The sequence below is a fragment of the Hylobates moloch genome, unplaced genomic scaffold, assembly GCF_009828535.3.
Source record: "Hylobates moloch isolate HMO894 unplaced genomic scaffold, HMol_V3 SCAFFOLD_19, whole genome shotgun sequence".
Classification (NCBI taxonomy): domain Eukaryota; kingdom Metazoa; phylum Chordata; class Mammalia; order Primates; family Hylobatidae; genus Hylobates; species Hylobates moloch.
In genome coordinates this window covers 48,297,306-48,322,053 of record NW_026652294.1, presented here as the reverse complement: position 1 = coordinate 48,322,053, position 24,748 = coordinate 48,297,306, and the positions used below count along the sequence as shown (strand labels likewise).

At 41.2% G+C, this 24,748-nt stretch overlaps 1 protein-coding gene across 5 annotated transcripts in view; it reads left to right on the top strand.

Annotated features, from left to right (window-relative positions):
- DDX42 (DEAD-box helicase 42) overlaps positions 1-24,627 on the top strand; it is a 46,171-nt gene extending 21,544 nt beyond the window's left edge. For 4 of the 5 annotated variants that reach the window (XM_032138680.2, XM_058431558.1, XM_058431559.1 and 1 more), the window contains 15 exons: positions 4,123-4,184; positions 5,680-5,716; positions 6,559-6,708; positions 10,135-10,239; positions 11,601-11,720; positions 12,784-12,960; positions 13,879-14,007; positions 14,618-14,717; positions 15,582-15,629; positions 16,146-16,243; positions 16,995-17,271; positions 18,298-18,524; positions 20,629-20,739; positions 22,247-22,345; positions 23,070-24,627. In XM_032138680.2, the coding sequence (XP_031994571.1) occupies positions 4,123-4,184; positions 5,680-5,716; positions 6,559-6,708; positions 10,135-10,239; positions 11,601-11,720; positions 12,784-12,960; positions 13,879-14,007; positions 14,618-14,717; positions 15,582-15,629; positions 16,146-16,243; positions 16,995-17,271; positions 18,298-18,524; positions 20,629-20,739; positions 22,247-22,345; positions 23,070-23,774 (2,445 nt within the window). In that variant the 3' untranslated portion in view covers positions 23,775-24,627. The remainder of the gene's footprint in view (positions 1-4,122; positions 4,185-5,679; positions 5,717-6,558; positions 6,709-10,134; positions 10,240-11,600; positions 11,721-12,783; positions 12,961-13,878; positions 14,008-14,617; positions 14,718-15,581; positions 15,630-16,145; positions 16,244-16,994; positions 17,272-18,297; positions 18,525-20,628; positions 20,740-22,246; positions 22,346-23,069) is intronic. The other variant, XM_058431560.1, reaches the window with a different exon arrangement.
- Positions 24,628-24,748: the final 121 nt, after the last annotated feature.

The following is a 24,748-nucleotide window of genomic DNA, read 5'->3' as shown; positions in this document are numbered from 1 at the left end:
CTTGCCCCAAATCATATTGGTACTTAATGTGGCAGACCTGGAACTCAAATCTAATTTCTCTTGCTTAGTAGTCCTGAAGGTCTAGCTGTTTCCCATACATCATGCTGCCTTTCCTCTTCTCATTTGCCAAAATCTGTCAATCTTTATAATAACCCTTGCATCTGTTCTTTCCTTTCTATTGCCATTGTAGCCATCCTACTTTACACTCTTGTAAATTCTCTCCCTGCTTTAGGCTCTCTGCTGTCTTATTAGGTAGTATACAGCTACAGGTTAATTAGACCAAAATATGTTTCTTTTCATGGTATTCTCCTTACTTAAAAACTGTCACTTCAGATGGCTGGACATGGTGGCTCATACCTATCATCCCAGCATTTCGGGAGGCTGACGCAGGAGGATCCCTCGAGTCCAGGAGTTCAAGACCAGCCTAGGCAGCATAGCGAGTCCGTGTCTCTACAAAAAATAAAATTTAACCAGGCGTGGTGGCATGCTGCTGTAGTTCCAGCTACTTGGGAGGCTGAGGTTGTAGTGAGCCATGATCATACCACTACTCAGCCTGGATGACAAAGTGAGACCCTTTCTCAAGAACAAAATGAAACCAAAAACTATCACTTTAGACTATGTGCCGTAGCTCACACCTATAACCTCCAGTATTTTGTGGGGTCAAAGTGGGAGAATCGCTTGAGGTTGGGCAGCATAGTGAGACCCTGTCTGTAAAAAAAAAAAAAAAAAAAAGTTGGCTGGGCACAGTGGCTCACGGCTCACATTTGTAATCCCAGCACTTTGGGAGGCCGAGGTGGGCTGATCAAGAGTTTGAGACCAGCCTGGCCAACATGGTGAAACCCCATCTCTACTAAAAATACAAAAAAAATTAGCCAGGCATGGTGGTGCACGCCTATAATCCCTGCTACTCGGGAGGCTGAGGCAGGAGAATCGCTTGAACCTGGGAGGCAGAGGTTATAGTGAGCTGAGATGGCGCCATTGCACTCCAGCCTGGGCAATAGAGTGAGACTCCATCTCCAAAAAAAAAAAAAAAAAAAAAGAAAAGAAAAGAAAAATTGTCACTTAATTGGTTATGAAATAAAATCCTTTGAGATTCCTTAGTTACTTATCTTCAGCCAGAATACACCTCTCCTCCAAGGAAGTAGGGAAAGAAATAATCCAAGATTAATGTTTTTGTTTGGCCTAGACATTGCTTTTTTAAAATGTGAGCCAACATTTTTAGTGTCAGGGGATTTTGTCTAATAGTTCAGACTGTTGAAAAAAGGAAGATCTGGCAATCTACTAAGGCTGTGTTTTTGTGTGGCAGAAAGAGGCTATTGCTGAGCAAATGGCTGCCTACATTAGACAAGGCATGCTTTTCCTTGCTCACCGTAGTTACATCAATCCCTGTTTTCTTCTTAACCTTGAGGCCACTGTTTACAGCGCCATTTGTCATTTCTCTTGCACTGTAATTTTTCTTTTCTTTTGAGACAGGATCTCTTGCCCAAGCCAGAGTGCAGTGGCACCATCACAGTTCACTGTAACCTCAAATTCCTAGGCTCAAATGATCCTCCCGCCTCAGCCTCCCAAGTAGCTGGAACTACAGGTGCACGCCACCACACTCGGCTAATTTTTAAAAAATATTTTTTCCCAAGCTGGTCTCAAACTCCTAGCCTCAGGCAGTCTTTCCACCTTGGCCTCTCAGAGTGCTGGAATTACAGGTGTGGGTCTGTGCCCGGCCTCTGTATTGTAATTTTTCTTAGGGTGGAGAATTGTTTTTCTGAACTTAGTTCTCTATCAGATATCAGAAAACAAAAGACTCAGGGTGATATAAAAAAAATTAGAGTACATTTCTGTAGAAGAATATGCCTGCTTATTAATTTCCAGTTTGGTCTTTGAATTTCCCATCTTTGATTTATAACAACTTAAGTTACTTACTGAAGAATATACACCTAATAGGTGGCAGAGCCGAAATTCACCTCCAAACCCCATATTCCTTATGCAGTATCATTCTGTATCTGAGTTCTTATAGTGCTGTGTATTTCTGCCGCTTACAAATTATACAGGATACTTACCAAACACCCAGACTATTCAGGGCATACGTGTGTCTTGCAGCATAGTAGGTATTTAGTTAATATGTTAAGTGATTTACACTAGGAGTAAAGGCAATAAATGAATTGCCATCTTTGAGATGTCTTGTATGCGTTGTTTTCTTCATCTTCTTGAGATACGAACATTTCCTAATGGGCTGTGTTTCCTAGAGAATCTGTTCTTGTTATTTCCTGAGGGATCCCTAGTGATGAATTAAAAGAAAAATTAGCTCTGATTTTCTGGGTTTAAATGTAGATTTATGGTAGTACAAACTGGCATAGTCCTTTCTGAGTGAGTGTATCCGAGAATGGGCTAAATTCTTTTGCTTGGCTTTTTTTTTTTTTTTTTTGGAATGGAGCTTCACCCTTGTTGCCCAGGCTGGATGCAATGGCGCAGTCTCAGCTCACCACAACCTCTGCCTCCCAGGTCCCGGGTTCAAGCGATTCTCCTGCCTCAGCTTCCCGAGTAGCTGAGATTACAGGCATGTGCCACCATGCTCGGCTAATTTTGTATTTTTAGTAGAGACAGGGTTTCTCCATATTGGTCAGTCTGCCCTCAAACTCCCAACCTCAGGTGATCTACCCGCTTTGGCCTCCCAAGGTCCTGGGATTAGTGAGCCACCGCACCCGGCCCAGATGTCAAATTTTATAGAAAGTATAAACTTTTCTAGTGCTTGAACTAGATGAAGATTTATTTTTAGCCAGTGTTCTGAAAAAGGATTTATGTAGGCTTAAACAATATGTTCTACCACTGTTGGTGACCTGTTTCTTATGTTACATTGCTTATGTCATCTTCAGTTTATAGTCTTAAATATATCTTATAGCTGGTTCATTCCTCTGAAAAGTAGGTTGTTTGTATGCATTGCTTCTCTTTAAAACAATTTCTTTTCATCAGGAACATTTGGTTTGATAGAACACCTGATCATGCCACAGTATATATAGCTGCATTTTTAAAAATCTGAGATTGCCAGAAAAACTCACGGTGCTTTATAGTGAGAAAAAGTTGTGTAGAATGTGTATAAAGCCTTGGGAAAAATCATTTAATTCTTCTGACCTTGATTTTCAAATGTATAATACAAATGATTAATTTTGATCAGTGATCATCAGTTTGCAGTATATAAAAATTGTCTAGGCCGGGCGTGGTGGATCACCTGAGGTCACAAGCTTGAGACCAGCCTGACCAACATGGAGAAACCCTGTCTCTACTAAAAATACAAAATTAGCTGGGTGTGGTGGCTCATACCTGTAATCCCAGTTTACTCAGGAGGCTGAGGCAGGAGAATTGCTTGAACCTGGGAGGAGGAGGTTGTGGTGAGCCAAGATGGTGCCATTGCACTCCAGCCTGGGCAACGAGAGCGAAACTCCGTCTCAAAAAAAAAAAAAAAAGAATTGCCTATGAAAAATGTAAAAACTACACACATTGAACTCACTCCAGCCCCAAGGATTCTGATTTAGTAGATGTAGAACAGAATTTTCAGTCTTGAGACTACTGTCATTTGGCGCTGGATAATTATTTGTTGTGGGGCTTTCCTGTGTATTGTAGAATGTTTAGTAGCCATCCTTAGCCTCTGGAAACCAGTACTATCAGTTGTACCACCCCCAAAATTAAAAATGTCTCCAGACATTGCCAGATGTTGCCTAGGGGCAAAATTGTCCCAGATTGAGAGCCACCTTTCCAGAGTCAGATGTATGTCGTCTTAAGCTACACTTTGAGGAAGGCCGATCTGCCTGAATTGAAAGCACTTTTACATCTGTAATTTTATCATTAACTTAAAGCAACTAAAGGTTATGTATTTGTGAAGCAAGCATTTTTGTTCATTTTTCCGTGTGTTGCACATTATTACAGATAAAATTGTGCAGTCCATATACAGCCAATTTATAGAGCATTTAGTTATTTCTCTTTGAAAAGTAATCGTCAAAATGCAATTTGATGGCATCAAAATGCACTTGTCAAACACATAGCTAAAGCTATTATGGCACTTGTTCCAATCTAAAAATTGTTTCTTTCAGTGTTTTTAGTTGATGTCATTCTATACAGCCTTTTGTTTATTAGGATCAGGCAGCTAGAGACATGAAGAGGCTTGAAGAAAAGGACAAGGAAAGAAAAAACGTAAAGTAAGTTGTTTTCTTCTCCTTCACAAAGGTTACGTGAAAACTGCTAAAGTATTGCAAAGCCCATTCCCCCAAAGTTTATAGAGAAAAAATATTGAAGTACACTTGTGTACTTTACTTGAAGTTATTCCTGTATTTTGAATACTTTTTTAAGAATAGCGATGGCACCAGTCTTTGCATTTGCAATAATTAAAAAGCATTCAGTTTGGTAGAATAGTATTTGGTCTTTGACTATAAATAGTTGTTTAGTAAACACAAGGAATTAATTATAGTAGAGTTTAGGGGAGCATAATTATTAAAGTTTAGGCTCATTGTTCTGAGTTTGTCTCATAATTAATATAAAATAGGTTTATGCCTATATGGTTGATTATGAGAAGTAATGGCAACTATATCATGAAAACTATGTATAGTTGAACCTTTGGACAACACAAGTTTGAACTGCATAAGTCCACTCATGGGGATTTTTTTCAACCAACACAGATGGAAAAATAATATTCACAGTATAAAAACCTGTGTATAAGGAGGGCTGTAATAATACCTAATTTTATTTAGGGAGTGACATTTTGCTGTAGCAGCCATAGTCAGAACTTGAAGTACTTTGTTTTCTGGGAAAGAGAAGTCTCCTCTTTGCCTTGATGAATAAACTCCTAAGGCTTTTTCTGCCAGGCATGGTTGGACTTTTTTCTCCCTGTGCTTGGCAGTCAGTGCTTCAGTCCCTTACCAGAGTTTCTGTTCCATATGGAGATTAGCTGTGGTTTTGGTATTCATTGCATGTCGTATCCCCTTCCACCTGCCCTACGCTGGTGGTGATGCTTGCTGGTTGCCTTAGGAATAGCAAGTGCTCTAGGTTAGGCAGAAAGTCTGATTAGAAACAGATGGTTGTGGGAACTAAGCAACCATATTTTCTCTATAGCTCCTGAGACATACAGCAAGTGGTGATGGTCTCCTTCTCCGTGTGAACTGTTTAAGCATTTTATTCCCAAACTCATAAAGGAGTTAATGTAGTTTTCACTCTGTCCCCATCCCTAAGGTTGGGGGATGCTTTTGGCTGAAGACCCTTAACCCTAGAGCTAGAAACTTTGGGGACAATAAGAAGGTTGTGACCTTCTTTCTAGTATATGCCAAATACAAGATTTTTTTTTCTTTTTAGTATGAAATACTTTTCACACCGCATTGTTTGTTGTATGGATTCACAAAACTAGGACTATTTGGTATCTGTCTTCAGAAAGTTTTTACGTCTGATATCCTTGTTGGTAACCGCTGTTTCTAGGGGTATCATATCATCCCATTTAAAAGAAATTCGAACTGCAGATTATAGAGTGCAGCTACACATATATATAAGGGGGTGGATAGTTTACAGTGTGCTCATTGCTGCTTTGTTATTGTTAGTGTTGAGAGTTCCTGTGCTGTATGGAATTCAACACTAATCTGCTGTAAGTATGGAGCTGGGTATGTGGAACATTTGCAGGGAAGTTTGTTTCTCCGCTTGTTTTTCCAGGGGTATTCGAGATGACATTGAAGAGGAAGATGACCAAGTGAGTTCCTATGCAGTATTTCTATCTTTTATTTTTATCCACAAAGTCTATACTGGGGACAAGCTAGAGCTTGCCTTCACTCGAAATGGCCATTCCTGACATTCAGCAGGGAATGTCGTTTGATTTGCTCCTTTTGTACCTGTGTGACCAGTTGGTAATACATAGATTCACATGGCTTTCCCCCATATTGAAGATGGAATTTTTGATCAACTTTGACATCCAAAGCAAATACGAGCTTTATTCAGCTTGCCTCTTTTTAAATCCAAAATTAATGTTTATTCTGATAAATCAAGTGGTAGAGTAGTGTGGGATCTATTGATGGCCTTTGGTAACATCTAACCTCTGTCTCTTAGTAAGTGTCCTGTTTGTGGTTCTTGTATTTCAAGCTGGAACATTAATTACTGTCCATTAGTCTCTTTTCCCCCATTGTTCAGTTGTGGAGTGATGAGAATCAGAGTGAGTGGTAGCCCTTTCCAGGTTTGTGACCTTTCTAATTAGTATTAACTTCCAAACTTGGATTGTTAAAGCCACAGCATGTGTTCTATGGCTCTGGGCAGGGTTGATAGACACCCCACTCCAGGAAGGCTGTGGAACAGACATATTTGTAAGTCTTCTATTAAACAAGTTGCAACATTTAATAGTACTAACTGTTTAATTCATTTCTTCTGATTGTTCTTCTGAATATTGCTATTATTAAAGGAATCATTGCTAGTAAGGGTCTTGCCTTACTTGGTAGGTATTTTAACTGTGCAGTTATCTGGTACACTATGTGCGCTAATTACAGGAGCAGAAACATTCTCAATTGTACGTGGGTGTGATTATGTTCTTGTGCTTTCCTGCAGGAAGCTTATTTTCGATACATGGCAGAAAACCCAACTGCTGGTGTGGTTCAGGAGGAAGAGGAAGACAATCTAGAATATGATAGTGACGGAAATCCAATTGCACCTACCAAAAAAATCATTGATCCTCTTCCCCCCATTGATCATTCAGAGGTATGGTGTTTCTTGCTGAATTTTACTCTTGTTTCAAGCTAATACATTTCAGCTTTAACATTGAGATTTTCTCAATAGTGGAATACTCTTACGTCATGAGCGTATGCATCTTGTCATCTTTACTAAGTGGTTGAGCCACAAATTCCATGAGGCTTTATAGCCTATCTTGTTCAAAAGTATAGCCGAATCACTTACATTTGACTTTAGAATTAAAACATTTTTTTCAAGTAATTGTGCTTGTTTTCCAGAACCAATACTTAACTTCTTTCTTTCTTTTTCTTTTCTCTTTCTTTCTTTTTTATTTTTCTTTCTTTTTTCTTTCTTTTCTTTTTCTCTCCTTTCTTTCCTCTGTTTCTTCTCTTTTTTTCTTTCTTTTTCTTCTCTTTCTTTGCTCTCTTTTTTCTTTCTTCTTTCTCTCTCTCTCTCTCTCTGTCACCCAGGCTGGAGTGCAGTGGCACAATCTCGGCTCTCTGCAATGCTGCCTCCTGGGTTCCAGCAATTCTGCCTGCCTCAGCCTCCTGAGTAACTGGGATTACAGGTGCCCACTACCATGCCTGGCTAATTTTTTTTTTAATATTTTTGGTAGAGATGGGGTTTTGCCATGTTGGCCAGGCTGGTCTTGAACTCCTGACCTCAGGTGATCCCCCTGCCTCGGCCTCCCAAAGCGCTAGGATTACAGGCGTGAGCCACCGCACCCAGCCATGACATCTTTCTTTCAAACTGGGAACGTTTTGGCCTGTGTTTACTGTTTTTGTTGTTGTTGTTGCTATATTGCCCAGACTGACCCCAAACCCCCTGGCTCAAGCGATCCTTTCACTTCAGCCTCCTGAGTAGCTGGGACTACGGGTGCATGCCACTGTACCTGGCGGAGGTTGCAGTGAGCCGAGATCATGCCATTGCACTCCAGCCTGGGCAATAAAACAAAACTCCATCTCAAAAAAAAAATTAAAGCTTTCAAGCAAAAATTAGAATTTGGAAAACTTAATCTACCATAGTAGGCTTGACAGCTTTTCAGTACTTAAAGACCATTGTGACAAAATTGATGGTGATATTAATAACCGATTTTTAATATAATGAAATGTGTTAACATCTGGATGATCTGTATATAACCTCAGTGAACCATTATTTTCCAAATGATCAATGTGTGACATTACAAAGTCAAGCATGAATAAAAGCTCAACTCAAAATACATGATAGATAAATGGATTATAATGTAACAGAGAGTAAAAACTTCAGTAATATGGTTTCAGATTACACAATGAAAATAACTTTTAGGAAATGACCGCTTGTCAAGTTTTAGTGTAAAATAAAAAGTATCTGAAAAGGGCTGGGTGCGGTGGCTCATGCCTATAATTCCAGCACTTTAGGAGGCCAAGGTGGGCAGATCACTTGAGGGCAGGAGTTTGAGACCAGCCTGGCCAACATGGTGAAACCCCGTCTTTGGGATTGGTGGCAGGCATCAGTAATCCCAGTTACTCAGGAGGCTGAGGCAGGGGAATCACTTAAACCTTGGAGGAGGAGGTTACAGTGAGCTGAGTTCGTGCCACTGCACTCCAGCCTGGGCAACAGAGCAAGACTCCCATCTCCAAAAAAAAAAAAAAAAAAAAGGCATCTGAAAAGGCTACTAAGATACTGTCCTCTCTTTTTCAACTACGTATTTTTTCTTTTCTTTTTTTTTTCTTTTTTTATTTTCTTGAGATGGAGTCCTGCTCTGTCGCCCAGGCTGGAGTGCAGTGATGCGACCTTGGCTCACTGCAACCTCCTCCTCCTCCCGGGTTCAAGAGATTCTCCTGCCTCAGCCTCCCGAGTAGCTGGGACTACAGGTGTGTGCCACTACGCCCTGCTAATTTTTGTATTTTTGGTAGAGACGGGCTTTCACCATGTTGGCCAGGCTGGTCTCAAACTCCTGACCTCAAGTGATCCATCCGCCTCAGCCTCCCAAAGTGCTGGGATTATGGGTATGAGCCACTGCTCCTGGCCTGGAGGCCAGATTTTCTTATAGGTTTAAATAAAACTAACCTATTGCAACAATTTGCATATAGTAGGAGCTATTTAAGTCGACATTAATAAAGAGATTTGTGAAAATACAAGACAGTGTCACTCTTCTTGCCAATTTTTTTTATGTATCCAGAACTGTGATTTTTTTTTAACTACCTATAGAATGCTTATATTTTTCTTAAAAAATAAGTTTAAGAGCCAGGCATGGTGGCACATGCTTGGAGTCCCAGCTACTGGAGAGGCTGAGGCAGGAGAATCACTTGAGCCCAGGAGTTTGAGTCTAGCCTGGGCAACATAGCAAGACCCTGTCTCTGAAAAAATAAAAAGTTTATAAAAAATATTTTAGCCAAATTGATAGGTGGTGATGTGCTTATGTTTTGTATACCTACTACAGTAAGCTATGAAAAGAATAATAGAAGTGACTACTACTCTCTGGAATTGGAAATTCTTGGCCATACGTTTTTTTAAAAGTTATAAACAACTCCATGTTTTTATTTATTTTTTATTTATTTATTTATTTATTTTTTGAGACGGAGTCTCGCTCTGTCGCCCAGACTGGAGTGCAGCGGCGCAGTCTCGGCTCACTGCAAGCTCCGCCTCCCGGGTTCACGCCATTCTCCTGCCTCAGCCTCTCCAAGTAGCTGGGACTACAGGCGCCCGCCACCAAGCCCGGCTAATTTTTTGTATTTTTTTTAGTAGGGACGGGGTTTCACCGTGGTCTCGATCTCCTGACCTCGTGATCCGCCCGCCTCAGCCTCCCAAAGTGCTGGGATTACAAGTGTGAGCCACCGCGCCCGGCCAACTCCATGTTTTTAAACAGAATAGAACTCCCTCTAAAAGCAGAGCTATCTCCAAAATAAATATTAGGAATGTTTTTAAATGCTTACAGCTAGGTTAAACAGCTTTATTCAAAACATATTTAAATGTTATATGGTGAAATATCTTCTCTGTCCTCTGAGGTCTTTGGCATTATAGAGAGATTCCTTAGTCTGCTTCAATGTTGTTCAAATTCGAGGTTTCCTTAAGAGTCTCTTTAGGAAGTAGGTTGGTGTTAGGCTAGGCACAGTGGCTCATGCCTGTAATCCCAGCTACTTGGGAGGCTGAGGTGGCGTGAGAATTGTTTGAACCTGGGAGGTGGAGGCTGCAGTGAGCCAGGATTGCACCACTGCTCTACAGCCTGGGTGACAGAGCGAGACTGTGTCTCAACCAAAAAAAGAAGTAGGTTGGTGTTTATATTGAAAATAGGAACAGAAAACAAATTAGCTGTACTTTTTAGGATCTAAGTTGAGAATAAATAAATTTTTTTGCTTTCTCTAGCTGGAATGGCTTTACTTGTGTAAAATTTGGAAAGGATTATTTTGCAATAAAATCAAACTTACAGAATTGACTCTTGAATTCTAGACTAACTTTGAATAATTGGACCTGCAGATTGACTATCCACCATTTGAAAAAAACTTTTACAATGAGCATGAAGAGATAACCAACCTCACTCCACAGCAGTTAATAGATCTCCGGCATAAGCTCAATCTTCGGGTAAGACAATCATTAAGCTCAATATTCTTATATTAATGTTAATTAGTCCAGATTTAGTATTATTGGTTATCTAAACTAATAACCTTGAATTTCTTTTCTAGTGGTCTCTGAACTGTCTTTGCCAGAGTAATTATTATATCCCTTCTGTTCATGTCTCTTAATTTGATTGTTTTAGTCTTCTAGATGCTGTTTTAGGATAGGATCATTTTCTTCTTTCATATTTCGGTCAGTTTTGTATGTTCTGTGCTGGATGGACTAGTGATGAAGGGTGGGAGTCCCCATCTAAAGGAAGAGGAAACAAAATGAATAGATGTTAACATATGATATCTTAGAATATTTTGAAATTAAGATAAACTTGTCTGTCAAATTACATATAGTATGCTTTATTTTAAAAATTAGAATAAACTAATACGTTTAAAAAATATGCATGTACTAATTTCAGAGTGGTTTAAACTGCCTACCAGAAGGTTTTGGGCTGCACATTGGCTACATTGGTTTAAGGTGCTGATAGATGGTAAATGAAACACACAGAAAAAATATGCTATGCTATCTGCTCTGATATAGACAACTTTCTCGCCTGTGTGCACCTTATCAGTTGCTACACGATGTTTAAACTCCTGTTTTCCAGGAGGGGTGTGTATTTGTGTATGTACACTTGTCTGTTTTCCAAGAGGTTACTCACCTCCCCAATGACCCAAGAAAATGTTTAAGTAAAACCCCTGAAATCCTGATTGGAAATATCAACATCACCAGAGAAGCATTGAAAGGTTACCACTTTGGGGGACAAAATGGAGATTATAAGCCCCATTCTTCACCTAGGGTGCAGTTTGAACAGGGCTTGACAGTGGCTGGACCATCACTAAGTGAGACATTAATTCATCAAGCATAACTGAAAATGGAGGCAGTAGATTATATCTTGGAAGCCAGCATGTGTAGACTTGTCTTATTTGGAGCCCACTTGGAATTTCCATTTCAAGAGTAAGATACATTAATTTTTTTCTACCATCTGGTTAATACTTAATGCAAAATGGTGAAAGAACAGTTATGACTTCCCAATTCATTGAACAATTTTTTTTCCGTTTTATTTGTTATGAGAAAATTAATTTTGATTTAAGAAATTTTTAATCATTTAAAATTGTATGACAATTATCTTGGGAATATTTATCATGGAGTTTTTAATATGAGGTTTATATTTGTTACCATTTGAGGTTTTGCCTTTTCATTGTATGATTTTGGCTTACAGACTTGTATTTTTACTTCATACTCCAGCTAAAATGCTAGATCCAGGTAAGTGTTGTTGAACTTCAAATGCTGTTAATGTTGAAGTACAAGTCATTCTGGGGAGTTGTCTCTATCTCTAGGTCTCTGGTGCTGCACCTCCTAGACCAGGAAGTAGCTTTGCTCATTTTGGGTTTGACGAACAACTTATGCACCAGATTCGGAAATCTGAATACACACAGCCCACTCCAATACAGTGCCAGGTAAGTAAAACATAATGAAAGAAAAATAAATTAGGGTAATCTTTCATGACTATATTAGTTTAAAAACAAATCACAGCAGTAAAACAGTGTTTAGTGTAGGACCTTATTGATAAGGATAGAGGTATTTATCACTCTTAAGAAGTCACTAAATGGCTGGCAAATATTCTTTTGTGTCTGATACGTATGTTGAAAATATGGTATGAAGAAAACAATTTATTAGGCCTAAACCTAACCAAAAAGGTTCGTATATGGACAAATTTAGCACTGTCAATGACTAGAATTCCTTTGTCCGTCACTTGAAAATTCTCATTCATTACTGAAAGTTTTAGCTTCTTTTTCCCATTTATATATGGGATTTATTTATCCTTATGCAGAAAATTCTCATTTTCTGTATATGAATAAGATAGTCTGTACCTTATTAAGGGGGGAAAATTTTTTAAATTTTAGCAACCCTTCATTATAAATTGCAATTTTTCTGTTTTTGTTTTTGTTTTGGAGACGGAGTCTCACTCTGTTGTCCAAGCTGGAGTGCAGTGGCACGATCTTGGCTCACTGCAACCTCTGCCTCCCAGATTCAAGCAATTCTCCTGCCTCAGCCTCCCAAGTAGGTGGGATTACAGGCGCACGCCACCCCACCTGGCTAATTTTTTGTATTTTAGTTGAGATGGGGTTTCACCATGTTGCCCAGGCTGGTCTCGAGTTCCTGAGCTCAGGCAACCTGCCCACCTCGGCCTCCCAAAGTGCTGGGATTACAGGCGTGAGCCACTGCCCGGCCTTGATTTTTCATTTCGGTATTTTAAACAAAATGGAGTTGTTTCTGTTCTGTAAGTGGTGGCTGATATCCACATAATGAGAATGATGTTATTTCCTATAAATCAGGAAGTTAATGAGAATGTTGGATATTGATATTTCTGTTTCACAACCAGTATGCATAGCACCGGATATGTTTTGTTCCATTGCAAATAAAAATGTCATTAGTAGTCATTTATCGTTCCCCAGGATTTGCTTCAGTACATCTTTAGAATTGAAGTTTTAGAGTGGTTATATTTTACTTTTTCTCCAGGGTGTGCCTGTGGCATTAAGTGGTAGAGACATGATTGGTATTGCCAAAACAGGAAGTGGGAAAACTGCTGCCTTCATTTGGCCCATGTTGATTCATATAATGGACCAGAAGGAGTTGGAACCAGGTGATGGACCAATTGCAGTGATTGTGTGTCCTACCAGGGAGCTTTGCCAGCAGGTATGTGCTTTCTATAGAATGCCTCCTTCCATATGTGGACTAGCAAGGGACCAGCCAGTCAAGTGAGGTAGAATGACCAGGAAACTTTTTTTTTAATTGTGATAAGAGACACACAAAATTGATTATCTTAACCATTTTTAATGTACAGTTCAGTAGCATTAAGTAGATTCACAGTGTTGTGCTACCAGGAAACTTTTGGAAAGTATTATCTGTTAAATATTTTCTATATAACCAAATACATATTTTCCCCTAAAAACTACTGTTTTTATTTATTTTTATTTATTTGCTTTTTTTGAGACAGAGTCTCACTCTTTTGCCCAGGCTGGAGTGCAGTGGCGTGATATCAGCTCATTGCAACCTCCACCTCCCAGTTTCAAGCAATTCTCCTGCCTTAGCCGAGAGGCTGGGATCACGGGCACACGCCACCACACCTGGCTAATTTTTGTATTTTTAGTAGAGATGGGGTTTCACCATGTTGGCCAGGCTGGTCTCGAACTCCTGACCTCAAGTGATCTGCTTGCCTCGGCCTCCCACAGTGCTGGGATTACAGGTGTGAGCCACTGTGCCCGGCCAGAACTACTGTTTTTAAGAGGAAAAGCCTATTGTGATACGGGAATTGTTTGTATTACAAGCTGACAGTTTTTCTGTAGGATGAATTCATTTTGTCTTGGTAGAAAAGCAGTGACAGGATCAGGAAGAGAAGGGGGTAAAATGAATAAAGGAAGATTTTAGATAATCTGTTGAGATGCGATAATGGTATTCTATTCATTTATACCTTTTTGAATAAAATCATGATTTTAAAGTATGTTCTAGGTTTCGATTTTTTTATGACATCATATTCTGTTTTTCAGAACTTCGTTTGGGTTGTGATAGGTATTAGTGTCACAGTTTGTTAATATATTATTCACAACTTTGTAGATCCATGCAGAATGTAAGCGGTTTGGAAAAGCATATAATCTTCGATCAGTGGCCGTATATGGAGGAGGGAGTATGTGGGAGCAGGCCAAGGCCCTTCAGGAGGGGGCAGAGATTGTTGTGTGTACCCCAGTAAGTATGCCTTGTGTTTAAATGGCTTCTCAGCCTCCCTCAGTATGGAAAACATGATTAGTTTTGCAGAGAATTTCCCCTAAAGTGTGGTAAAAGCAGGGTTGAAAATATTCTGATGAACGGCAGCCTGTGGTTTTAATTTTGATTGGTGGCTAAATTAGCAGTTCAGTAAGAGTCTCTGTGACATATAGGCTAGTAGCTACAAATTCCCCTCTATGTCAAATAGTTTTTCTTGTACTCTCCCACAAAATGATTGCCAAGTTCATCAAGAATCAGAAAGATACATATGGTCAGAATAGCCTAGAAGAGTGTAGTTAAACATTGAAACCTGTCATTATGCTTTAAATCAGGTCACTTTAGAATGCCTCAAAAACTGCTTCTGGCCACTTTCCCACAGAATTTAAATCACAGTGTAAATGAAGAAGCCAATTGAGTTTTTAAAATTTCTGTTCCTTTGAGCTAAGTAGTGCATGAGGTACGTGGCTGTTGGACCAGTATCTATTACAGTCTGAGACTAGAGAATTAGCACTTTTGCCAGGAGTGCAACTGCTTAGAAAGTCCCTGTGAATGCCTTTAATTATACTTACTGTTCATTGTGTTGATCTCATAGGGTCGACTGATAGATCATGTGAAAAAGAAAGCTACCAATCTTCAAAGAGTCTCTTACCTTGTGTTTGATGAAGCAGATCGAATGTTTGACATGGGATTTGGTATGCCTTGAATACCAGTTTCTTCTGTCCCCGTCCTCATGATACTAGTTTTTTTTCCATGTCTTTCTAGACTATTTTTTCAGCATGAGAGAAGCTAAAAATACTCCTGGATGGGGTTAGACTATAGAAGTATAGCTAAGATGAACATTTTTAGGAGTTTTCTCTGGAAAAGTATGTTAGGTTTTATTGGGTTGAGGAAATTTCAAAGTGCCTTTGTATATAAGGGGAATATTTTCTCTGTCTTCATCTTTATTCATATGCCTTTGATCGTAGAGGTTAAGGTCTGTGTTCTTGGGTAGGTGAATGTCAGATCATTCAAGGCTCTTTGCTTTCCTATCCTCATAGCTGTCTTTACTGATTGGAACACTGCTAGACCTAGCCCAGTTGGATGGAGGGAAAATTTTTCACTTCTATACTGAATGATATGTTTAGGAGCTTCTTCTTTCTTGAGACAGAGTTTTGCTCTTGTTGCCCAGGCTGGAGTGCAGTGGTGCGATCTCACTGCAACCTCCTCCTTCCGGTTTCAAGCGATTCTCCTGCCTCAGCCTTCTGAGTAGCTGGGATTATAGGCACCTACCCCACGGCCCGGCTAGTTGTTTTTTGTTTTGTTTTGTTTTGTTTGGTATTTTTAGTAGAGATAGCCGCATTGACCAGGCTGCGAACTCCTGACCTCAAGTGATCCGCCTGCTTCAGCCTCCCAAAGTGCTAGGATTACAGGCATGAGTCACTGCGCCCGGCCTGGGGTTTCTAATTTTCTTAATTCTTACAGCTTCTTATGAAGACTTTTACTAAAATGGCTTTTTCCAGGCTTCCCAAACTGTATTTCAGGTTATAATATTAATTTTATTGTTCTGTTTCTTCCAGAGTACCAAGTTCGATCCATAGCAAGTCATGTTCGTCCTGACAGGCAGAGTATGTATGAAGCACCTTTGTTAAACCAAATTTGTACTAAAAAGGGCACTTATTTATTTTATAAGCACTCAGAGTTATGGACGTAAAAATGATCATGTGTGTATTGGTGAGAACCATAATGAGGGAGGTAATGAGTTTATCTGAGCTGGACAGGATCTTAGCACTAGATATAACTTGTTCCTTTTTATAGATGACAAAACCAAGGCTCAGAAATTAAATAAGCTGCCCTAAATTATACAGTTTTATCAGTGGGTAGAAGCAGTGTACAGTACAGATCTGCTGATTTGAAATTAAGAGTCTTTTTCTGAACCACACTGACAACTTGTCTTAACTAAAAATGTAATAAAAATAGAACAAGGGCAAATCTTTCTCTAGTGAATCAATTTTTAAACTAAATTTAAAGTTCAGGTGAGCTTATGTAAAAAAAACTCAATAATCCTGAATGCCAAAGAAGCTTAATGGGTATGCATAAAGATACCATATTGTTTCTCTAACAGAATTTATCTTACCTTTTAGCTCTCTTATTTAGTGCAACTTTTCGGAAAAAGATTGAAAAGTTGGCCAGAGACATCCTGATCGACCCTATTCGAGTGGTGCAGGGAGATATTGGAGAGGTAACCCTAAGCAGGGCTGGTTGGGACCTTAATAGGTTTATTTCTCATATTATGGAACACAGAATTAGTTTCTCACTATTGAGATAAAAAAAAGATGTTTATAGATGCAACATGCTTGAGATTGGGTATTTTGCAAGTTGTGGGGATAGACGAAACAAGACTGGCAAAGTGTTGGGAATCATTGAAGCTAGGTGATGGGTACGAGTTGATTTTGTTCATTTTGCTTTTTTTTTGTTTTATTGAATGTCTCAAAACTTATAATTGTTTTAAAAAGGCTTCAAAGAGACAAAAAGATGTGCCTGGAAGTATCAGCGTATTAGGTTGGGACTGACGTTTTAATTATTGTGGGAGGGGCCTACACAGGAGGGAAAGGGTGACCTGAAAGGCCTGGAAAAAATGAGGTTTCATTTCTTACCTATACATATGCGCTATGTGGAAAATTTCTCTGAATTGGGACTTGGAATTCAGTTATGGCTGCTTAGAGAATCCTTCAGTTGCTTGCCATGGTTATTGTTAAGGAAAGCTCTACAAAGTAGTGGGGCGTACAAATCAGGTATGTACACCAGGTGGAGACCAAGGTGATTGGAAAGGAGAGGTGAGTTTTGAGCTGCACTTGACTTGCTGAAGGCCCAAGGAAAACTGGGATTGTTCAAGGTGTTCTCGATGCAGGTAGAAAATATATGGCTAGTCCTTGTTCAGGTGGCCTGTGGCTCCAGTGTCACAATCATCTGTTTCATTTCTTTCTTCTCAGGCAAATGAAGATGTGACACAGATTGTGGAGATTCTCCATTCTGGACCTAGTAAATGGAACTGGCTTACCCGGCGTCTGGTAGAATTTACCTCTTCAGGGAGTGTCCTCCTCTTTGTTACTAAAAAAGCCAATGCTGAAGAGCTAGCGAATAACCTTAAACAGGAGGGTCATAATCTTGGGCTGCTCCATGGGGATATGGATCAGAGTGAGAGAAACAAGGTCATTTCAGACTTTAAGAAAAAGGACATCCCAGTCCTGGTGGCCACAGATGTTGCAGGTAGAGTATGAATTTTTCAACAACATTAAGTTCCTAGGCTATAAGCGTACTCTGTCTTACAACATAAGACCTGTAATATCTGAGCAGGCTGATGGAAAGACAGTTGGCCTGGCTGGCCATCCCCTCCCACACCCCCAAGGAAGCAGCATTTCAGCACAGGGATCACAGTCTGGAGCTCTAGATACCACTTTTCACTTAATATTTCTCTCTAATCAAAGAATCCCTGCAGCTAAAAGTCACTCGGGGAAAAAAAGGCAGTGAATGCCCTTATTGTATGTGTGAATATAGTAGATACCTTACATTGATCTACTATACACAGCTTAGTTGGGCAACTTCACTCAGGATGAGAACAGTTTTTGGAATATGATTTTTGGATTTGTTCTGTCAAGTTTTAATAACTACCCTTAAACACTGATATTTTTTCCCAGAAAGGAGAGAACTTCTCAGCTTCATGACACATTTTAAAAATATATTCCCAGTGCAAGAGAAGAGGGCATGGCAGATTACTGATGTAAAAGATAAAAGTCCCAGTCGGGTGCGGTGGCTCACGCTTGTAATCCCAGCATTTTGGGAGGTGGAGGCGGGCGGATCACCTGAGGTCGGGAGATTGAGACCATCCTGGCCAACATGGTGAAACCCCATCTCTACTAAAAATAGAAAAATTAGCTGGGTGTGGTGGCGCGTGCCTATAATCCCAGCTACTTGGGAAGCTGAGGCAGGAGAATTGCTTGAACCAGGGAGTCAGAGGTTGCAGTGAGCCGAGATGGCACTGCACTCCAGTCTGGCAACAGAGCGAGCCTCCGTCTCAAAAAAATAAAAATAAAAAATAAAAGTCCCTTACACTAGAAGGCCTAACATCATAGGATCTATGGTGATGACTTAACATGCCTGTATCTCGGCTCACCAAACCCATGCACTTTGCCTAGATAAAGGAAATGTGGCTTATTAGAGCACTAGCATTTCTGGTTACTTTGATCTTTTGACTACAGATGAAGAATAAAAGAATTTGGTTGCTTTTTATTTCAGCCCGTGGTCTGGACATTCCTTCAATTAAGACTGTCATTAACTATGATGTGGCACGAGACATTGATACTCACACGCATAGGATTGGCCGCACAGGAAGAGCGGGTGAGAAGGGTGTGGCCTATACCCTACTCACTCCCAAGGACAGCAATTTTGCTGGTGACCTGGTTCGGAACTTGGAAGGAGCCAATCAACACGTTTCTAAGGAACTCCTAGATCTGGCAATGCAGGTGAGGGGGCTGGGCACACTTTTGATTGCTCCTGGTTATAATACCAAGGCATTTTAGCAGTCCTGGAGCAGATAACATAAAAACTTGACAAGAAAGTTGGGTGGCAGGGAGGATGTGGGGCTTATGAGGTACAGATAGGAACTGTGAGATACTAAAATTCATCTAGTCTTATCTGGTCTTCTTCTTTCAACAACATCTGTTTTGAAAAGCTATTCCTTTGTGCTAAAATCTGTCCCTGTAATTTCTACCCCATAACACACTTAGGAGTAAATTTAATCTCAAAGATGGTTACTATTCCCTTACTGCCCTTCCCCCACAAAACTTTTCTTCTGGGAGGCTAAAAATGTGTGATGTCTTTTAAACAGTACGTGTATAGTATAGTGCCCCCTGCCTTTTTTTTTTTTTTTTTTTTGAGACAGAATCTTGCTCTGTTGCCCAGGCTGGAGTGCAGTGGCGCAATCTCGGCTCACTGCAACCTCTGCCTCCTGGGTTCAAGCGATTCTCCTGCCTTAGCCTCCCAAGTAGTTGGGATTACAGGTGCCCACCACCACGCCTGGCCATTTTTTGTATTTTTAGTAGAGATGGGGTTTTGCCATGTTGGTCGGGCTGGTCTCGAACTCCTGACCTCAGGTGATCCGCCTGCCTCGGCCTCAGCCTCCCAAAGTGCTAGGATTACAGGCGTGAGCCACCGTGCCCAGCCTGTATAGTGCCTCTTAACTATTCCTTGTAGTCTGAGATCTCAGACCTCTGACCACACTGATTGCCCTCTTCCAGGTGTGCTCCAGTCTAAAGCTAAGTGAGGCATTCTAACAAATCAAACCTAGAGTCATCTGAATCCATGCTGTCCCCAAATTACAAATGGGTTCGGAACACTTTCTGAGAGTAGAAACTGTTAAGAGTTTGTCAAATGCCTAGGCCAGCTCACACAACTGGTACAACTCAGCTGCAGTGTGGCAGTGCCCAAGTTTCTGGTCCTAGGAGTAAAGGACCTGCACTGCAGGAGAGAAGAGAGTAATGTTTCCTCCCCTGCTCCTGAGCACAGAGAGCTAGTCCTAAATAAACTTTTAAACAGGACACATTTTGTCTTTGGCATTTTCTTCCATTTCTTTTTGTACCTCAGGCTTTCTGTTTTCAGGACTTTGCCCAAGCCTGCTGCTCTACCTCTCAAGCACTTTATTTTGCTGGTAATATGTGATTGTCAGATAAAGCTTTAACCTTCCCAGAGACATTTGCTTTTTTTTTTTTTTTCTGAGATGGAGTCACACTCTTATCACCCAGGCTGGAGTGCAGTGGCACAGTCTCAGCTCATTGCAACCTCTGCCTCTCAGGTTCAAACAGTTCTCCTGCCTCAGCCTCCCAAGCAGCTGGGATTAGAGGCATGTTCCACCATGCCTGCTAATTTTTGTATGTTTAGTAGGGATGGGGTTTCACCATGTTGGTCACGCTGGTCTTGACTCCTGGCCTCAAGTGATCCGCCCACCTCGGCCTCCCAAAGTGCTGGGATTCATAGGCGTGAGCCACCGCCCTGCATTCTTCAGAGAATGTGAGTAAATATGTTGAGTGGCAATGGTCAAGTTCAATGAAAACTTTTATGCTCTGCGGGTAAATAAAATTTTCAGTTTTGTGGCTACCATCCTTTCTGGGAGTCTGTCCCTGTAGTCAGTTCTGATAAGCCTCACTTCACGTCGCCTTTTTCCTTTGCTACTGAACGCACCAGTTCTTTAAGCTCCAAATGTTTACGTCCAATAATACATGGTTTGAGAAATAAAATATAAGCTCATTTTCCTCAAGGAAGTTAGAAGTAGCCAAAGTTACTCCTCTGGGTTTGAAGCTTATCTGAACAACTTCCAGGAGAGCCTTGAGGGAGGGAGCACTATAAGAAGCCTTAGATAAGGATCTCAGCCACTTTTCAAATTTGGTGGATTATGCTGCCAAAGAGAAACCAGTCTGTGGTTCCTGTGAAAATTCCTCCCTTAGCATAAATGTGCTGGCTGAAAATTAAGCAAAAGTTCTCCCTTCCCACTTAATTTCCTCTTTGTCCTCGTTCTCTTCCTCTGGTCTTTTCTCCCTCCCTTGACTTAACCTTGAATTTTGTTCAATGCAGAATGCCTGGTTTCGGAAATCTCGATTCAAAGGAGGGAAAGGAAAAAAGCTGAACATTGGTGGAGGAGGCCTAGGCTATAGGGAGCGGCCTGGCCTGGGCTCTGAGAACATGGTGAGTCTAGACTATTACAGTAGTGCCTTTAGAGTTGGTCTCATGTTCTGAAAGTCATTAGGAATATTCTCATCTACCCAAGAAAGCCTCAGTGAGTTTAAAACCCTGTCTAGAAGGGAATTTGTATTTAATCTCATTTGAGTCAATGCCGTGCTCATTCTTTTTTTTTTTTTTTTTTTTTTTTGAGACGGAGTCTGGCTCTGTCACCCAGGCTGGAGTGCAGTGGCGCGATCTCGGCTCACTGCAAGCTCCGCCTCCCGGGTTCACGCCATTCTCCTGCCTCAGCCTCTCCGAGTAGCTGGGACTACAGGCGCCCGCCACCACGCCCGGCTAATTTTTTTGTATTTTTAGTAGAGACGGGGTTTCACCGTGGTCTCGATCTCCTGACCTCGTGATCCGCCCGCCTCGGCCTCCCAAAGTGCTGGGATTACAAGCGTGAGCCACCGCGCCCGGCCTGCCGTGCTCATTCTTATGGTAACTTTCTATTGAAGAAGCATCTTTGTGTACTTGGTTGACTAGGCTTGCTCAGGAAATTATTCTAGATTAGCAGTGATCTCACACTGTGGTCCCTGGACCAGCAGCACATGCAAACTCATCCCCAACCCCAGACCTTGTGAATCAGAAACTCTGGAGTTGGGGCCCAGCAGTCTGGTTTTACAAGCCCTTCAACACTGGCCTAAAGCCTGCTGCTAGGCAAATGTTGCCAAAGGGTCACTGTAAAGTCTAGCCATATCTTGTCATTAAACTCAGGAATGGATCAGGAATTTCCAAGTCGGGAGCTAGTTTTTCTCACAAACCAGGTAACGAATGTACCCTTTTGTTGGCCTTTCTTAACTACCTGCTTTCTGTCACTTTGATTCCAAACCAGGGAAGAAAGCTGCCAGTATACTTTTCTGGAGCATTAGAGTTAAACTTGGCATCTTTGATAATTACATGCTCTAGTCCCACATTATAATAATGATGATTATGCATAATAGCTAATATTTATTGAGCACTTTATATGTGCCAAGACCATTCCAAGCAATCAGATGTTTTAGCTCAGTTAATCTTCAAAACAACTGAATGGAAGTTAGTACGGACAACAACACTGAGGCACCTAAGGTTACACTGACAAGTGTTCAAGCCGAAATTCAGACCCTTCATGGTCTTGATTCAGGGCCTGAGCAGTCACACAATATGCTATTCAGGGCCTTTTCATCTTTAACGTAATTTTTACTTAATTAATTGGAAGTTTTTATGTAAATACATGATCAACTTTGGGCATAATCTGATTGCATTTCTGTTTAATAGGGTTAATTCCCAGAAATAGAATGTCTGGGTTGAGGGCATAAGCATTTTTAAATGATTGTCACTGTGTCTTTTCTCACAAAGCAGAAGTAGCTTTCTAAGAGTACCCAGTTCCTTTGTAGCTCGCACTTCAAGGTTTTTCATTATAATGAGGCCTAGTCTATGGCAGTGAGCTTTCCTGCTTATTTTTTCATCATCATAGATGTGTTTATTTTTTTAGGACCGAGGAAATAACAATGTAATGAGCAATTATGAGGCCTACAAGCCTTCCACAGGAGCTATGGGAGATCGACTAACGGCAATGAAAGCAGCTTTCCAGGTCTGAAATAAGCATTTCATTAAAAGCACTTTCAGCAGTAACTCTTGGGCAGTGACAGAGGGGCTTAGTTTTCCTGGTTGTAGCTGGGCTCCTAGGCTTGATGCTAGGTTTAGGGTCTTCACGCTGCTTGGATTTTGAATATAAACCTAACAGTACTTACTTGGAGATGCAAGTTGATCTAGAGAACCCCTTGTGCTGGTCTACTTTGAGTCACACTCAGGGCCTGGGATTGTTGTCCTGCAGCAGGGTGTGTGCTCCCTCCCTTCCTAGCAGCCTGCAGTGTTGCCCACCTCCCAGGCACCCACCTCCAACTCAATTCTGAAGCAAAATTTAATGATAGTCACACTAAGGTGAATCGATAGAATGAGTTCAAGGCAGGTTTTGCTGTCAAACTTAAATTTCAGTGTGAAAATTTTTTTGAAGTTTTCACAACTTTTTGGTTTTGAATGCAGATACATGTGCTAAATACATAGATGCTTTATTCTAGCCAATCAGGCTATAAAAGTACATTTCAGAACACTGGGAGTCCATCTCTCCACAGAGATCCACAAGTTTTCCTTTATAGCACAAGAACAAAAGGGACCATACTGTGGGGCCATCAGGACACTAAACTCACAGTGCCAAGATAGCATAGAGTTTCTGTAAACTTCATCATTTGCCAAGTTGTATATTCAGGTTTCTTGAACTTGCTATCTTACCTACTCCTGATGTCTTTCTCTTTCAGTCACAGTACAAGAGTCACTTTGTTGCAGCCAGTTTAAGTAATCAGAAGGCTGGAAGCTCTGCTGCTGGGGCAAGTGGGTGGACTAGTGCAGGGAGCTTGAATTCTGTTCCAACTAACTCAGCACAACAGGGCCATAACAGTCCTGACAGCCCTGTCACCAGTGCCACCAAGGGCATCCCAGGCTTTGGCAATACTGGCAACATCAGCGGTGCCCCTGTGACCTACCCATCTGCCGGAGCCCAGGGAGTCAACAACACAGCTTCAGGGAATAACAGCCGAGAAGGGACTGGGGGCAGCAACGGGAAAAGAGAGAGATATACTGAGAACCGGGGCAGCAGCCGTCACAGTCATGGAGAGACTGGCAATCGGCATAGCGATAGTCCACGTCATGGAGATGGTGGTCGCCATGGAGATGGATACCGCCATCCAGAAAGCAGCAGCCGTCATACTGATGGCCATCGGCACGGGGAGAACAGACATGGAGGAAGCGCAGGCCGGCATGGGGAGAACCGGGGTGCAAATGACGGTCGGAATGGGGAAAGCAGGAAAGAAGCTTGTAGTCGTGAGAGCAAGATGGAGCCCAAGATGGAACCCAAAGTGGACAGCAGCAAGATGGACAAGGTGGACAGCAAGACAGATAAGACAGCTGACGGCTTTGCTGTCCCAGAGCCGCCTAAACGCAAGAAAAGTCGATGGGACAGTTAGAGGGGATGTGCTAAAGCGTGAAATCAGTTGTCCTTAATTTTTAGAAAGATTTTGGTAACTAGGTGTCTCAGGGCTGGGTTGGGGTCCAAAGTGTAAGGACCCCCTGCCCTTAGTGGAGAGCTGGAGCTTGGAGACATTACCCCTCCATCAGAAGGAATTTTCGGATGTTTTCTTGGGAAGCTGTTTTGGTCCTTGGAAGCAGTGAGAGCTGGGAAGCTGCTTTTGGCTCTAGGTGAGTTGTCATGAGGGTAAGTTGAGGTTATCTTGGGATAAAGGGCCTTTTAGGGCACAAAACTCACTCTAGGTTTATATTATACGTAGCTTATATTTTTTACTAAGGTGTCACCTTATAAACATCTATACATCGACTTCTTTTTCTTAGTTCTATGGCCAGGCAGTCCCCATTTTAGGAATTGGCTTCTGCAAACTCAAGTCCATTGAGCTAACTGTTGGGGAGCAATTTGGTAGTTGTAGACATTTGCGGGAAAGGGAGATGTCTGATTCTAAATGGGAGTTGATGCTCAGGTCCCCAGCCAGGTTTGCCTCCAGCGCTGAGACATGTAGGAAACACCTTTCAGACCCAGGCTCTGAAGATTCCCAGAAGCCACAAGGATTGAAGGGAAAAGGTGATCCTGGTAACTGTTCCAGGATTGCTCCAGGTTTGAGATGGTATTGCTAAATTTAAAATTAAACAAAAAACCCAACAACGGCTTTTAAAGTGTCTTCTATTTCATTGTATTTTTTTTTAACTTGCCCCAATGATAGAAAAGTCTTTTGCTGAAATGATTTTGATGATTTTTGTTTATCTTGTTTATAAAAGGAAAATATACAAACTTTGACTTTTGTGACTTTGTGAAGGTTTCTTTAAGATGTGCATTCCTTTCTGCTTGCTCTCTAGTAAATGTTTTACTACTGGGACCTGTGGATCGTTTTGTCATTTCTGTCTGTGAGTTGGTACACATTAAGCTGGGACT